Source organism: Heterocephalus glaber, unplaced genomic scaffold (assembly GCF_053883595.1).
Source record: "Heterocephalus glaber isolate CG9 unplaced genomic scaffold, H.glaber_assembly_v1.0 deba00001504, whole genome shotgun sequence".
In the NCBI taxonomy this organism is placed as follows: domain Eukaryota; kingdom Metazoa; phylum Chordata; class Mammalia; order Rodentia; family Bathyergidae; genus Heterocephalus; species Heterocephalus glaber.
This window is the reverse complement of record NW_028258324.1, coordinates 32,988,289-33,003,237: the sequence shown is the minus strand read 5'-3', so window position 1 is coordinate 33,003,237 and position 14,949 is coordinate 32,988,289. Positions and strand designations below refer to the sequence as shown.

General features: G+C 36.3%; 1 protein-coding gene across 2 annotated transcripts in view; it reads right to left on the bottom strand.

The window, feature by feature from the left end:
• Positions 1 to 1,009: 1,009 nt before the first annotated feature.
• LOC101720103 (vomeronasal type-2 receptor 1-like) overlaps positions 1,010 to 14,949 on the bottom strand; it is a 28,614-nt gene continuing 14,674 nt past the window's right edge. For both annotated transcript variants that reach the window (XM_004834499.2, XM_087185967.1), the window contains 2 exons: positions 3,606 to 3,729; positions 1,010 to 1,992 (listed from right to left, as the gene is read on the bottom strand). In XM_004834499.2, the coding sequence (XP_004834556.2) occupies positions 1,010 to 1,992; positions 3,606 to 3,729 (1,107 nt within the window). The remainder of the gene's footprint in view (positions 1,993 to 3,605; positions 3,730 to 14,949) is intronic.

Genomic DNA, 14,949 nt, shown 5'->3' with positions numbered 1-14,949 from the left:
AACACATACATTTTTTGTTTATTGGCATTTCCACAAAATCTTTCTTTCCACATATTTAATTCATATATACATAAATACAGATAGTTCATTCTCAAAGTTTCATATTTAGTAGATTAAAAACATTTTTATAACATTTCCACATGGGAATTAAATTCCATTTAATTGTATACTCATAGGGCAACTATCAACCATTCAGTTTATTTTTTTTAATTCTATTATAATACCCACTTTCATTAAACATTTGCTTTTTTTTTCTTTCAGATCTTCACTATATATTCTAACTGTTGTGCTAACCTCCTATCACCTTTGCTTTTACTTTTCAAGCAGGGGAATATTATGAAACTCAGATACTTTGCCACTTATTCTCCTCTAGAGAAGTCTGCAGGGAATAGGTCTTGCCTTCCCTCTGAGAGAAACTTGGATATTCCCATTATGAATTCAAGAAGGAGCTCAGTTTTGTCAATATTTCATTTCCTTGATATTGTCTATATGCTAGAGTCCTTTGAAACATAATCATCTTCTAAGAATTCTCTAAACTTCCTGCTCCAAGGGAAAATTTATGAGTGATAGTCAGAAAACTATTTCAGAGAGGCATTAATAGAATGTAGAACAAAATGTCTTTTTTGGTCCTTGCTAGATGATTTTATTTAATACAGAATTCTAGGTCAGAGACCCATGATTTAAGAACAAAATATATTGAAGAACCACTTGTGTGCTATTATTTTAGATAAATTTATGCCTATCATATTCTCTACTAACAATCCTTATGTGAAAGTATTATGAAATATTTTAATAAAATAGTTTACAGTTTCAATAAGAGGTATTCTAACTCACGCTAAATAGTATCTTAGAGAATGAGACATCATATACTGTGCTAAGGCTACACCTCTAGAACACAAATCCTTAATATTACACCTAGAGCTTCAGGCAGCTGCTTTAGGAACAATCTGAAAGGGAACATTGAACCATATCATAATTGTAATTTCAAGGTTACATATAACCCACAACACTATTCATCCAGAACAGTTGACACTGTGGTATTGTTAAGCTCACTGCTCACTGATGCTGAAGTTAGCTGCATGCTCCTATCTACAGTGGGGACTCTCCCACCAACAGTTTCATCAGTATTCCTCTTCGGCCTCAGCAAAATAATGAAACACTTGGGAGCAAATATGCAACCTAACAAACCATAGCTGGATGCCAAGATTGCAAATATTTCCACAGCCACTTTGAATTTGCCTTTGGTGCTCAAGTAAGCAGGGACAAAAGAAATCCAGACAATAAAGAAAACCAGTATCCCAAAAGTGATGCATTTTCCTTCGTAATAATTATCTGGCAACTGACGAGCCACAAAAGTTGTAAGGAAGCATAGAAAGGCCAGGAAGGCATCAATCCCAAACAAGGAGCACAAAAATTCTATAGAACCTTCATTGCACTCCAAAATGATCTTTATATTTTGAGATTCCATGTTCTTGTATACCCGTGGGGGTTGTAATACCAAGTAGGCTATGCATATGCCAACCTCAACTACAACAGAGACCAAAACAATGATTTTTCGAAAAAGGGGGTGCATGGATGTGAATCGGGTTTTGGATATGGAAATTCTGTAGGCAAAAAACAATGATATAGTCTTTCCAAGAGTGGAAGATAAACACAGAGAAAAGCCCAGGGCCAGCGTGACCTGGCGGGCCATGCAGGACCAGTTGTACGGCTTGTCAATGAAGAGAATAGATGACAGCACAGTGATGATAAGAGAAACCTGAATGAGAAAGCTCAGCTCCCGGTCATTGGCATTCACCAGAGGAGTTTGCCTGTATATCACATACACAATCATGACTGCCAAGATCACAAGGGCCCCAAAGATGGAGAGAATAAGCAGGGTGAATCCCAGAGCCTCATCATAAGCCAGGAATTCCACCTCTTTCAGCACACACATGCTCTTTTGCTCATTTGACCAATAGTCTTCACCACATTGGTCACACTCCCTTTGACCTGTTGAAAAAAAAAAAACAGAAATGACTGCAAGAGAATCCAGTTGTCCCCTTTAACTGTGAACAGCTGGGAGCAAAGGCTAGAGTAAGAACTCACTGAAAATTCCTTACACAGAATACAGATAACATCTCAAAAAAGTGGTGATAAAATAGTGTTGATAATAATACATACAGAGTGATTGTTTTCAATTTTAAAAATTTAGTTTCCTTTCTTAATTTCAGCCTTTCTTGCATTGGCTTTTTCCAATAGCACGCTTCTTTCTTTCTCTTCCAACTGTCTACTGAGAAAGGAGGTATTACTGTATCATTATAAACTCAACAATAATCCATAAATGAGAAAATCAAAACTACTGGGGTAAAACAAATGAGAGGATTGTGGCTGGTATAATGTTGGTTAATATACTAGTGTTTTCAGTCTTCCATTCAATTTCAGTCCCTTGGAAGAGAATTTTGGCCTTGCCCAGTCAGCTTTTCCCCTCCTCACCATTCAGATCCTGATTTGAGGAACAGGAAGAGGAAGACTGAAGCTAAGAAGGGAAACAAAAACAATAACTGTTGCCTGAGACTGAGAAAGGTTTCATTTGTCCAAAAACAGGCTCTAAGAGAAAATATCATGCAAGAAAAAGTTGTTTGAGATTGAGTGTATGGTAGATTATGAAATGAATCTCTTTAACATTGTTTGAAAGGTGCAGATAATGACTGAAATGCCCTTCTAATCACTTCTGACTGCTAGACTGGCCTCCTGGAGGTGTCACTCAGCGCAGAGACCTGGCCACATGAGGTCAGGGAGTTGTTCAGGTTACACTGTGCCTGTTTTACATCTAGGGAAAATTTTTACATTTTAAAAATTCTCTTTTAAATGAATCATTGTTGAGGGCCATTTGACAAAAGATAAGTACAATCTGTGTTATCTTTAACAGAAGGTAGGAATAAAAATAACCCTGTTCCAACTGCTTAATGGACTAAGCACATGAGGCCTAACTAAAATTCTGCTCAGGAAGAGCAACAACTTAGCAAGCTGTGGAGAGTACTTCATGCAGCAGTAGTTACAGAATTCATGTGCTCTAAACTTCGACAATTTAATAACTTTCAGCCAATTGTCTTTAAGGATAGAATTTTAGATCTTATAGTTCCAAATTACAGATAATTCAGTAAAACAAAGAACTGTAAGTCACCTTTTTCCCCATTTATGAACATAATTAATGTTTTGTTTATCTCAGCAACAAATACTTTTTGTGAATTTCAGTGTTCACATTTCACATATTTTGTTTTGTATTTTCTTGATTAACTTCATGGTCACAGGTCTTTTCCCAACTATAGCAGTCTGAGAACTGAAACTCAGTATCAGTTTTTTCAAAGGATTAAGATGTTGTATATATATGCATTCCCCATAATGAATGCATTCATTGTGTATTACAAACATGTATTAATAAAAAATAAAATTTTTTAATTACAGTTTTTGTATTTTATATGACATCTAATAATTGGATAGGTTTTAATTATTTTGTTGAGTTGTTCACACATATTTATAAAGAAGGTTTCCAAGGACCTCTTTGCCAAAACACATTTAATCTAATTGCATTCTTATCTCAATGAGAAAATTATCATCTCTACCTGCTCTCTCTGATACATGTCCATCAGCACATGGGATACAATCAAAGCAGCATATTGGTTCCCCCTGACGAATCCCCTTCCGCGTTCCGGGAGGACACACATCAGTACACACTGAGTGGGGAAGCTAGCAAAGACAAACACAATGGATTTATAACAAGGCCTTCCTCTCCACCACCTATGAGACTGAGAAAATTCGTATTTGGCTTTCTGTGTAAACTTTGTGATATTCTGGGAAATCTAGGATATCTGGGCAAAGATAATAGAGAAAGAGAACAATAATATGGATAGTTTTGTGGTTGATTCTAGAAATGCAAAACAAATTATAGAGCTAGTTCTTTCTAACCGAATCTAGACCAGGTTCCATGCCCATGCAACTCTGGGGATGGGACAATTTAACACACCTGTACCTGTTTTGGTGGGACCTGTGATCCTAAGAATTATCTTGAGGGCCTGAAAAATACTTCTCAGCAAGGTCACCTCAATATAGACTTAAAGTCAAAGTTGTGTCATAAACAGAAGGAAGAAAGGAAGGGAGGGAGGGAGGGAGGACAGTGGGGGCAGATTTTTATATTGGAAAAGTTAGGAAAGAAAAATCAGACAAGGCATGGTCCTGGAATATTTTCCTGCTAAATGAGTTTGGAAATTTCAGTAGTAAACACAAGCCTTCCTTTATATCCTTCACACAGGTGCACTTTGAAATCAAAGTAAACGCAATTTTGTAGATTAGTTTATATCTTAAACTAACAGGGAAGTTTTCTTTTTGGAATTCAGAATGGTCATACTTTGAGTTTTTCAGGATAAATCTGAATTAGATAAAAGAAGATATTAGAAATCTCTGAGAAGGTTATGGTATATAACATTACAGAAATCATATGCTCATCACATAGGCTTCTTCCTATAAATGAGAGAGAGAAAGAGAGAATATTTCAAAGTACTTTGGGGAGTAGCTATCACAGAAAGAAGTGACAGCAAGGCCTTGTCAAATTCTGAAAGATAAATAGTGACATCATCACTGAATGAAATGGATTTCCTTTCTTAATCCAGTCTTCTAGGAAGAGCTCTCTACGTACTGTTTTGTTTTTGTGTTTGTTTGATTGATTGATTTCTGAGACAAAGTTTTACTAAATTACCTAGGCTGGTTTTAAACATGCAATCCTCCTGCCTCAGCTTTCCAGAGTGATGATATTACAGGTATGCAACACCATTTCCCAGTTCATATCCCTTTTTTTAAAGGCATCATAAATGATGAAATTATGCCTTTTGCTCCATTTCTCCATATCCTTTTCATTCTCACCTTATAATCTAGCTTCCAACTTGCTCATCACTACAAAACTTGCCATGTCTAATAGTTTTATCTCTAGACATATTCTCCCTCATCTCCTTTAACTATGTGACATTCTTGATAAACTCCTTTAAATGAAAGCTCCCTTTTCTTCCATTGTCTCCCTTTATTTATTTTCTTGGTTCTATTTGTTCTACCTTCCTTACCACTCTGGGCATTTCCCTAGTTTTGTTCCTTGGTCCTCTGTTGTTCCTTGGTCTGAAAAAGGTTGTTCAGTCTCTTATCTTCAATCAGCATCTCCAGAAGGACTCCCAAATCTTGATCTCTAACACCATCCTCTTCTCCCTGACCTCTCTCCATTCTAGATTCTGAACTTCCAACCTACTTTGAGACCACCATCACAACAAATTCAACATGACTGAAATTACCAACTACCCTATTCCTGCTCCCAACTTCCACATTTCTGTTATGAGCATCATCATTTCTACCATGTCACCATTCTTACCTATAATCTCCAGCTTTCTACTCTATTACTTGCCTATATGTATTCTCCCCAACCCCAGACTCATCTTCTCCCCAAACACCAGCCTTGGGTCATCATCATGGCTTAAATCACACCCTATACTATCTTCCAGCTGTTTGGTGCATGACACTTCCAAGTCCAATTTGCCCCGTACCTATAGGACATCCAAAATCTAACTACTTTTACCACTTTCCTCACATAGATTCTGGCTCAAACTTCCTTAATTTGGAGGGATGATTTTACAGTCTTCTCACAGTATCCCTGGTTCTACTCTCCATCATCCAGTTGCCAAGCTTTCTGTCTGTTTGCAACATGGCAGACAGAATGATCCTTAACATCCCTAAATCAGATTGTGACTCTCTTCTGTCAAACTCTTCCATGGCTTCCTTTTTTTTGTTTTTGGTTTTTTGGTTTGGTTTTGTTTTGGTACCAGGGATCAAACTTAGGACCTTGCACTTTCCAGGCAGGCGGTGGCACCCCTGAGCTAAATCCCCCTCCCCATGGCTTCCTTTTTTATTCAGTGCCAAATCCAACCTCCAGTAGCCACCAAGCTGCCACCTGGCCTGGTATTCTCTTACCTCTGTCACCTCTCTCCTATGCTCCCTCTCTTCCACTCTTTCAGGCACGTTGATCCCTTACTATCTCTCTAGAATGCTAATTATACCCATGCCTCAGGGTTCAGAAGTTGATGAACCTCTGAATGCAATGTGTTTCCCTTGATAATGAATGGATTCACTTCCTTTTGGGGTTGTTTGTTTGTTTTGTTGGTTCTTGTTTTTGTTTCTGCTTTATTTGAGACAGGGTCTCACCATGTAGTTCAGGCTAGCCTCAAACTCATGGCATTTCTCCTGCCTCAGCCTCTTGGATGCTGGGATTACAAGTGTGTGCCACCGTGTCCAGCTCCTTCCTTTTGGACTTTTGCTCAAATGTCACAGCCTGACCAACACTGAAACTACAGTACAATACTGTCCCTAGTACTTCCTATCTCATCCTTGTTATTTTTTTCTAGCATTATTATCCTTTAAGATACTGTGTAACTTATGTGTTTAATTTGTTTTATGCCTATTTCCTCCCACTGAAATGATAAATACTTTAGGCAAGGGTTTGTTCTATTTTGTACACTGATGTATCCCCAGTTCCTATGCACATGTACTACTGTACTCAATAAATATTTGCTCAGTAAATTAATTAATATTTATAGGCTCAGATTGTAGGCAATTTGGGGGCAGTAAGCTTTTTGTACCACTTACAGTGAATATTTAATAGGTTTGTGGTAAATTACATTTGAAGCAGTTTCATTATACAAATATAATCTCAACTTAATACCAAAGATAAGAAAAATAAAATTATCACACTCTACTGAAACACTATTAAAATAGGCATTTATCACTAAATTTACAATTTTTAGTAGAATAAGCATTCTGTGAATCTTGTATAGTCAAACAATAACATTTTTCTTTTTTTCTGTAGAAGCTTGCATTGAACACCTGCTATGTACGTGCCACAAGGAATACAGACGGGAAGTCTCAAAACAAGCCATTAAGTAGTTCACCATCCAAGGAGAGAGCTCTGGACCACAGAAGACAGTTTATTCTTTAGGCTTAGAGCAATTCTGTTCTTTCCACAATAATAGAAGCTTTACACATCTGTGTTCCCCTACGTAGTAGCCCCTGGCTGTGTGTGGCTGTTGAGCACTGGACATGATTAATGTAACTAAGGAACTGAGAAGAAAATGAAGTCACACATGATCCATGAATGCTACAAACTTCAAAGTACTTAAGAGTAGAAACTTAGTCATTGACTTCCAGGAGGATGTCTCTGGAAGTCCTCCCTCAATCCTGGATGCATGGAAAATAATGCTAATCCAGAAAGAATGATGCAGAAAAAGGTAAGGGGGAGCCGAGAACCTAAGGTTGACGGAGAGCAGATGAAATCATTCCTAGGAGGAAAAAAATCTTCTACTTTAAAACAGATCTCAAACTTTATAGAGACGTCCCTGGCTATCAGGAAAGGACTGGGAAGGACTCAAGGTGAGTTTCAGAAAGGCACCACTCCAGGGTGACCAGAAGCCACATAAAGAAGTTTCTCTTTGAGATAGATGGAAAGAGAAAGAGTAGGGGGGAGAAGTTAAGGATCCTATAGAAACAAGCATGGACCACAAAGTCAAAAGATATATTAAGTTGTCTCTTACCACAAAAAAGTTTCCTTAAGTAAAGTATATTCACTATCCTAATAGAAGGCCATCTTGAAATAAGGAACTTGTAAACTACCCAAAACCCTAATACTTGTCCATAAAAATTATCAAAAACAGAATTGTGCTTCTATACAACTGCACTGTAAGCAGAAAACAAAAATCAAAACGTTCCAGCAGATTAATATTCCCCTCTAAAACACACACAATGCAAACACATGCACAGCTATTAAGCAATAGAAAGCTACTGTAATTAAAACACAATTAAATATGCTCAGAAAAGCACTTGAAGCATGCAAAATTATCTTAAATTCAAAATTTAAAAATCAGGAGTTGAAGACAGAGCTCAGTGATAGAGTGTTTACCTAGAATGTTTACCTAATTTACCGCAAATTCAATTCTCAGCATCACAAAAATAGGAAGAAGGAGAGGAGGAGGGGAGAAGAACAAAAAATGAGAAGAAAATAAATAAATAAATTTTGAAATTATGGTACAATCAAATGCTGTACTAAGAAGAAAGTCTACAGCAAGCCATGCCTACATTAAGAAGCAGAAATATATCAAATAAACAGCCTATCACTGAATCTCAAGAAGCTAGAAAAACAAGAATAAATCAAATCCAAAATTAGTAAAAGGAGAAATAATGAAGATCAAAACAGAAATAAATGAGACTAAAAGAATTCAAAAGATCAACAGAATGAAGGTGTGGTTCCTCAAAAAGAGAAAATTCACAAACCCTTAGCTAGACTAAGACAGAGAAGATTGAAAAAAATCAGAGATGAAGAGGGAGACATTGCAGCTGCCACCACAGAAATGCAAAGGATCATAAAAGATTATTACAAACTATTATATTCCAATAAACTCAATTATCTACAAGAAATAGGTAAATTCTTGCGCATATATACCTTATCAAGATTGAATCATAAATAATTTAAAAACTGAATAAGTCTCTAATGAGTAATGAAATTGAAACAGTAATAAAAAGCCCCCCAACAAAGAAAAGCTCAGGACCAAGTGGCTTCTCTGCTGAGTTATACCAAACATTTAAAGAACTAGTGCTCACTTTGGCAGCACATATACAAACATTTAAAGAACTAATGCCAATACTTTTTAAATTATTCCCAAAATATGAAAAGGAAAGAAGTCTCCCAAACTCATTCTACAGGGCCAGCATTGGCCAATACCAAAGCCAGACAAGGACTCAACAAAGAAAGTAAGGTACAGGCCAATATACTTGACAAACACAGATACACAAAGTCTCAACAAAATACTAACAAAGTGCATCCAATAGCTACTCATCACAATCAAGTGGCATTCATCCCGGGGATGCAAGTTTCAATAAATATGCAAATCATAACCATGAAACAACACATCAACATAATGAAAGACAAAAAACATATGACCATCTCAATAGTTCCAGAAAGGTATTTAATAAAATTCAACATCCCTTCATGACAAAAACTCTGGACAAATTATGCATAGAAGAAACTTACCTTAAAATAATACAAGCCATATATAATAAACAAACAGCTAACAGCATGCTATTGGCCATGAAATACTATTTGGTGAAAAACTAAACACCTTTGAAGATCTAGAATGATCAGCATGCTCACTTTCACCACTTTTGTTCAACATACTACTAGAAGTCCTAATCAGAGCCATCAGACAAGAGAAAGAAATAAAGAACATCCTCATTAGAAGAGATGAAATCAAATTGTTACTACAGATGACATGATCTTATACACAGAAAACACTAAAGACCTCACCAATTAATTAACAAACTCAACAAAATTGCAGGACACAAAATCAATACACGAAAATCTATAGCAGCACAACTGTAAGTCAATAGCCAATTCTCTGAAATGGAAATCAAGAAAACAATCCCATTTATAATAGCTACCAAAAGAGTAAAATACCAAGGTATAAATTTAGCCAAAGATATGAAAGTTCTCTACAATGAAAATCATAAAGTATTGACAAAAGAAATTTAAAAGGGCATAATAAATGGAAAAACTTCTGCATTCATGAATTGGAAGAATCAATACATTCATACTACCCAAGATATTCTACAGAATGCAATCCCTATCAAAATACCAATATTCTTTACAGAACTAGAAAAAAGAACTAAAAGTCATATGAAACCACACACACACACACACACACACACACACACATACACACACACAAAACACCCAAATAGCCGAAGCAATCTTGAGGAAAAAGTGCAAAGCAGAGGCATTATATTATCTGACTTCAAAATACACTACAAAACTATGGAATCAAACAGTATGGTATTGGCATTAAAACAGACACATAGACCAATGGAAGAAAACAGAAAGTCTATAGGTAAACCCAAGCATCTATAACAAACTAATGTATTTTTTTTTTTTGGTACCGGGCATCAAACTCCACACCTTGCACTTGCGAGGTAGGCGTCGGAACCACTGAGTTAAATCCTTGGCCCTTTAATGAACTTATTTTTGACAAAGGTTCTAAAATCATTGACTGAAGAAAGGGGAGTTTTTTCAATAAATGGTGCTGAAAAAAATAGATATCCACATGCAGAAAAATTAAATTAGACTATCTCTCCCCAGTTAAAAAATTCAGCTCAGGGCCAGGGATTTAGCTCAGTGATTCCGCCACCTGCCTCGCAAGCACAAGGACCTGAGTTCGATCCCTGGTAACAAAAAACAAAAGGAAAACAAAAAAATTCATCTCAAAATGGATTAATACCTGAAACAATGAACCTGCCAGGGAGGGGGAGAAATCACAGAATAAATGCTTCTATAGGCAAGATGGGGTTTTTTTGCTTAAATTCTTTTATTGGTACATTTTAGATATACAATACACTTACATTTATCATTGGGTGCTTGTACCTGTACATGGTATATCTTGGTTCTTATTTTTTCCCCATTTCCTGTGCATCCTTCGCTATTTACAAAGATTTTGTTTCCATTTTTTCCTTATCTCATAATTTTTCCTTTCCCTTCTTTCCTTTCCCCTTCCCCTCCCACTTTCCCTACCCCTTTGGAGCTTTTCTTCCTATTTCAAATTATCAATTATTTGTTTGAATCATTTTAATCCTTATTTACACTTTCAGTTTCTCACACTAGAGAAACTATTCAGTATTTACACATGTGTGTCCTATTTATTTCACTTAAGAGTATCGCCTCAATGTGTATCCATTTACCATAAATGTCTCTAATTTCTCAATTTTTATGGCTGAGTAGTACTCCATTTTATTAAAAGACCACATCTTTATCCAGTTTCCACTTAATGGGCACTTGGATTGTTTCCAAGCTTTAGCTATTACAAACTGTGCCGCTATAAACATGGGTGTACATATATCACTGTGGTATGATTCTTTTAATTCTTTGGGGAAGATACCCAGGAGGGTGATAGCTGAGTCAAATAGAACCTTTACTCCTAGTTCTTTGAGGTATCTCCATACTGATTTCCATAGTGGTTGCACTAGTCTTCACTCCCACCAACAATGGAGAAGGGTTCCTTTCTCCCCACACCCCTGCCAGCATTTGTTATTGGTTGATTTCTTCATAGCAGCCATTCTTTCTGGGGTGAGGTGGAATCTCAGTGTTGTTTTCATCTACATCTCTCAAATGACCAGTGATGTTGAACATTTTTTCATATGTTTATTTGCTCTTTCTACTTCTTTGTCTGAGAAATGTCTGTTCATTTCAGTTGCCCATTTTTTAATTGGGTCTTTGAATTTGGGGGGGTTGAATTTTTTCAATTCTTTACATATTCTAGATAGTAGTCCTTTGTCTAAGGTACAGCTGCTAAAAATTTTTTCCCACATTGTAGGTTGTCTATTAGCTCTGTTCGTGGTTTCTCTTGCTGTGCAGAAGCTTTTTAATCAGATGAGATACCAGTTGTTGATTCTTTGTGCTAGTTCCCATGCTACTGAGTTTTTGTTCATAAAGTCTTTGCCTATGCCGATGTCTTCAAGAGTTCTACCTAACTTATCTTCCAGCAAGATTAGTGTTTCTGTTTTAATATTTAGATCTTTAATCCACTTCGATCTTAGTTTAGTGCATGATGATAGATATGGGTCTAGTTTTAATCTTTGGCAGGTTGAAATCCAGTTTTTCCAACACTTTTTATTAAATAGGCTATCTTTCCTCCAATGAGGGTGGTTGGCTCCTTTGTCAAAGATGAGGTGGCTGAGCATGTCTGGAGTTGTTTCTGCATCTTCTAATCTGTTACACTGATCCTCAGGTCTGTTTCTTTGCCAGTACCATGCTGTTTTTATTACAGTAGCTCTGTAGTATAGTTTCAAGTTGGGGATTGTGATACCCCCAGCCAGGTTCCTGTTGCCTAGAATTGCTATTTTTGCTTTTGCTATAATTTCAATCAGCATTGCATTATATATATACACCAGTTTTGGAAGTGTGGCCATTTTCACTATATTGGTTCTTCCTACCCAGGAACAAGGGATGTCTTTCCATTTTCTTATATCCTCTTCAATCTCCTTTTTCAGAGAGCTGTAGTTTTCATTGTAGAGGTCTTTTGCTTCCTTTGTTAGATTGATTCCTAGATATTTCTTTTTTTATGCTATTGTAAAAGGAATTGTTTCCCTAATTTCTCTCTCAGTGAGTCTGAAATTGTGTATAAGAAGGCTATTATTTTTTGAGTGTTGACCAGTGTGTATCCAGCTACTCTACTGAATCTGTCAATTAAGTCTAGAAGTCTTTTGGCAAAGTTTTTTGGGTCTTCTATGTAAAGTATCATATCATCAGCAAATAATGACAGTTTAACTTCTTCCTTTCCTATCTTTATTCCTTTCATTTCTTTCTCTTTTCTAATTGCTGTGGCTAATGTTTCCAGAACTATACTGAACAGGAGTGGTGATAGTGGGCATCCTTGTCTTGTTCCTGATTTTAGTGTTCAAGTTTTCAGTTTTTGACCATTTAGTATGATGTTGGCTGTTGGTTTTTCATAGATAGCCTTAATCAGAGGCAAGATATTATTCTAAGAAGTCAAAAGCACAGGAAACACAAGCAAAAATAGATCAAATGGGATTACATCAAATTAAAAATTTTCTGTATATCAAAAGAAACAACCTATGGTGAAGAGACACCCTAAAATCACTGTGGAAAACTGTATTGAGGTCCTTGAGAATATTAAAAATAGAACCACCATAGGATCCAGCAATCCCATAACTTAGGAGATTGAGAATATACCCTAAGGAAATGAAGTTAATATGTCAAAGAGACATCTGCCCTCACAGGTTTACTGTGGTACTATTCAAAACAGTGACAAAATGGAAACAACCTATATGTTCATCAACTGATGAATGATTAAAGAAAATGTGCCACAAATACACAATGAAATACTATTTGGCCTACTTCCAAAACTTCTACATAGATTCAATGCAATCCCAACTGAAATCCCAGCACCATACTTCACAGACCTTGAGAAAACAATCCAAAAATTCATTTGGAACAAGAAGAGACCTCGAATAACAAAAGCAATGCTAGGCAATAAAGACAAGGTAGGAGGTATCACAATCCCCAACTTGAAACTATACTACAAAGCTACTGTGATAAAAACAGCATGGTACTAGCAAAGAAGCAGACCTGAGGACCAGTGGAACAGATTAGAACATGAAGAAACAACTCCAGACACACTCAGCCATCTCATCTTCAACAAAGGAGCCAAACACCCTCACTGAAGGAAACATAGCCTCTTTAATAAATGGTGCTGCAAAAATTGGGTTTCAACTTGCCAAATATTAAAACTAGACCTATATCCCTCACCATGCACTAAACTAAAATTGAAATGGATTAAAGATCTAAATATTAAAACAGAAATCCTGAACCGGCTGGAACAGGGGTTAAGTAGAACTCTGGAAGACATTGGCATAGGAAAAGATTTTATGAACAAAACCTCAGTTGCCCATGAACTAGCACAAACAATCAACATGTGGGATCTCTTCTTACTAAAAAGCTTCTGACAGCAAGAGAAACCACCAGCAGTGTGAAGAGACAACCCACAATGTGGGAAAAAAATTTTCACCAGCTGTCCCTCAGACAAAGGTCTACTATCTAGAATCTATAAAGAATTTTTTAAAATCAGACCTACCAAATTTAAAGACCCAATCCAAAAATGGACATCTGAAATGAATAGACATTTCTCAGACAAAGAAGTAGAAATAGCTAATAAACATATGAAAAAATGTTCAACATCATTGGTCATTCGAGAGATGCAAATGAAAACAATGCTGAAATTCCATCTCACCCCAGTAAGAATGGCTGCTATCATGACAACAACCAATAACAAATGCTAGTGGGGCTGTGGAGAAAGAGGAACCCTACTCCACTGCTGGTGGGAGTGTAGACTGGTGTAACCACTGTGAAAATTGGTATGGAGATACCTCAAAGAACTAGGATTGAAAGTCCCATTTGACCCAGCTATTCTCCTGCTGGGTATCTTCCCAAAAGAATTAAAAGAATTATACCAGAGAGATATAGGTGCATCCATGTTCATAGCAGCACAATTCGTGATAGCTAAAACTTGGAAGCAACCCAATTGCCCATCAACTGGAGGCTGGACAAAGAAAAAGTATTTTTTAATGAAATAGAGTACTACTCAGCCATAAAAAATGAGAAATTAGAGGCATTTATTGCTAAATGGATGCACATTGAGGTAATACTCTTAAGTGAAATAAATAGGACACACATATGTAAATACTGAATAGTTTCTCTAGTGTGAGAAACTGAACATGTAAATAAGGACTAAAAAGTATGATAGATAATGCGAAATAGGAAGAAAAGGTGCAATGGGGAAGGGGAAGTGGGAGGAGTAGGGGAAAAAAAGAAAGAATGGAATTAATATGAGAAAAAGAAAAAATGGAAACAAAGTCTTTGTAGATAGGGAGGGGTGGAAGGGGCTGAAGGACAGGAAAATGGGGATAAAATAAGAACCAAGAGAGATTATGTAAAGGTGCAAATTTCCAGTGATGAATGTCATTATATTGTATACCTTAAATGTACCAATAAAATTAATTTTTAAAAAGAAATACTATTTGGCCATGAAAAGAATGAAGTCCTAATATCTAGAATATATAAAAACTAAAAAAATAGACCTCCAAAAATAAAAGACCCAATCAAAAGCTGGGCAAGTAAAATGAATAGACACTTCTTAGAATTACAAAGAGCCAATAAAGATATGAAAAAATATTCAGCATCTCTGGCCATTAGACAAATGAAAATTAAAACAACACTAAAATTTCATATTATACCAAAAGTAGTGGCAATCATCAAAAAATCAAACAATAACAAATGCTGCCGTGGCTGCAGTGAAAAGGGAACACTTACATATTGTTGGT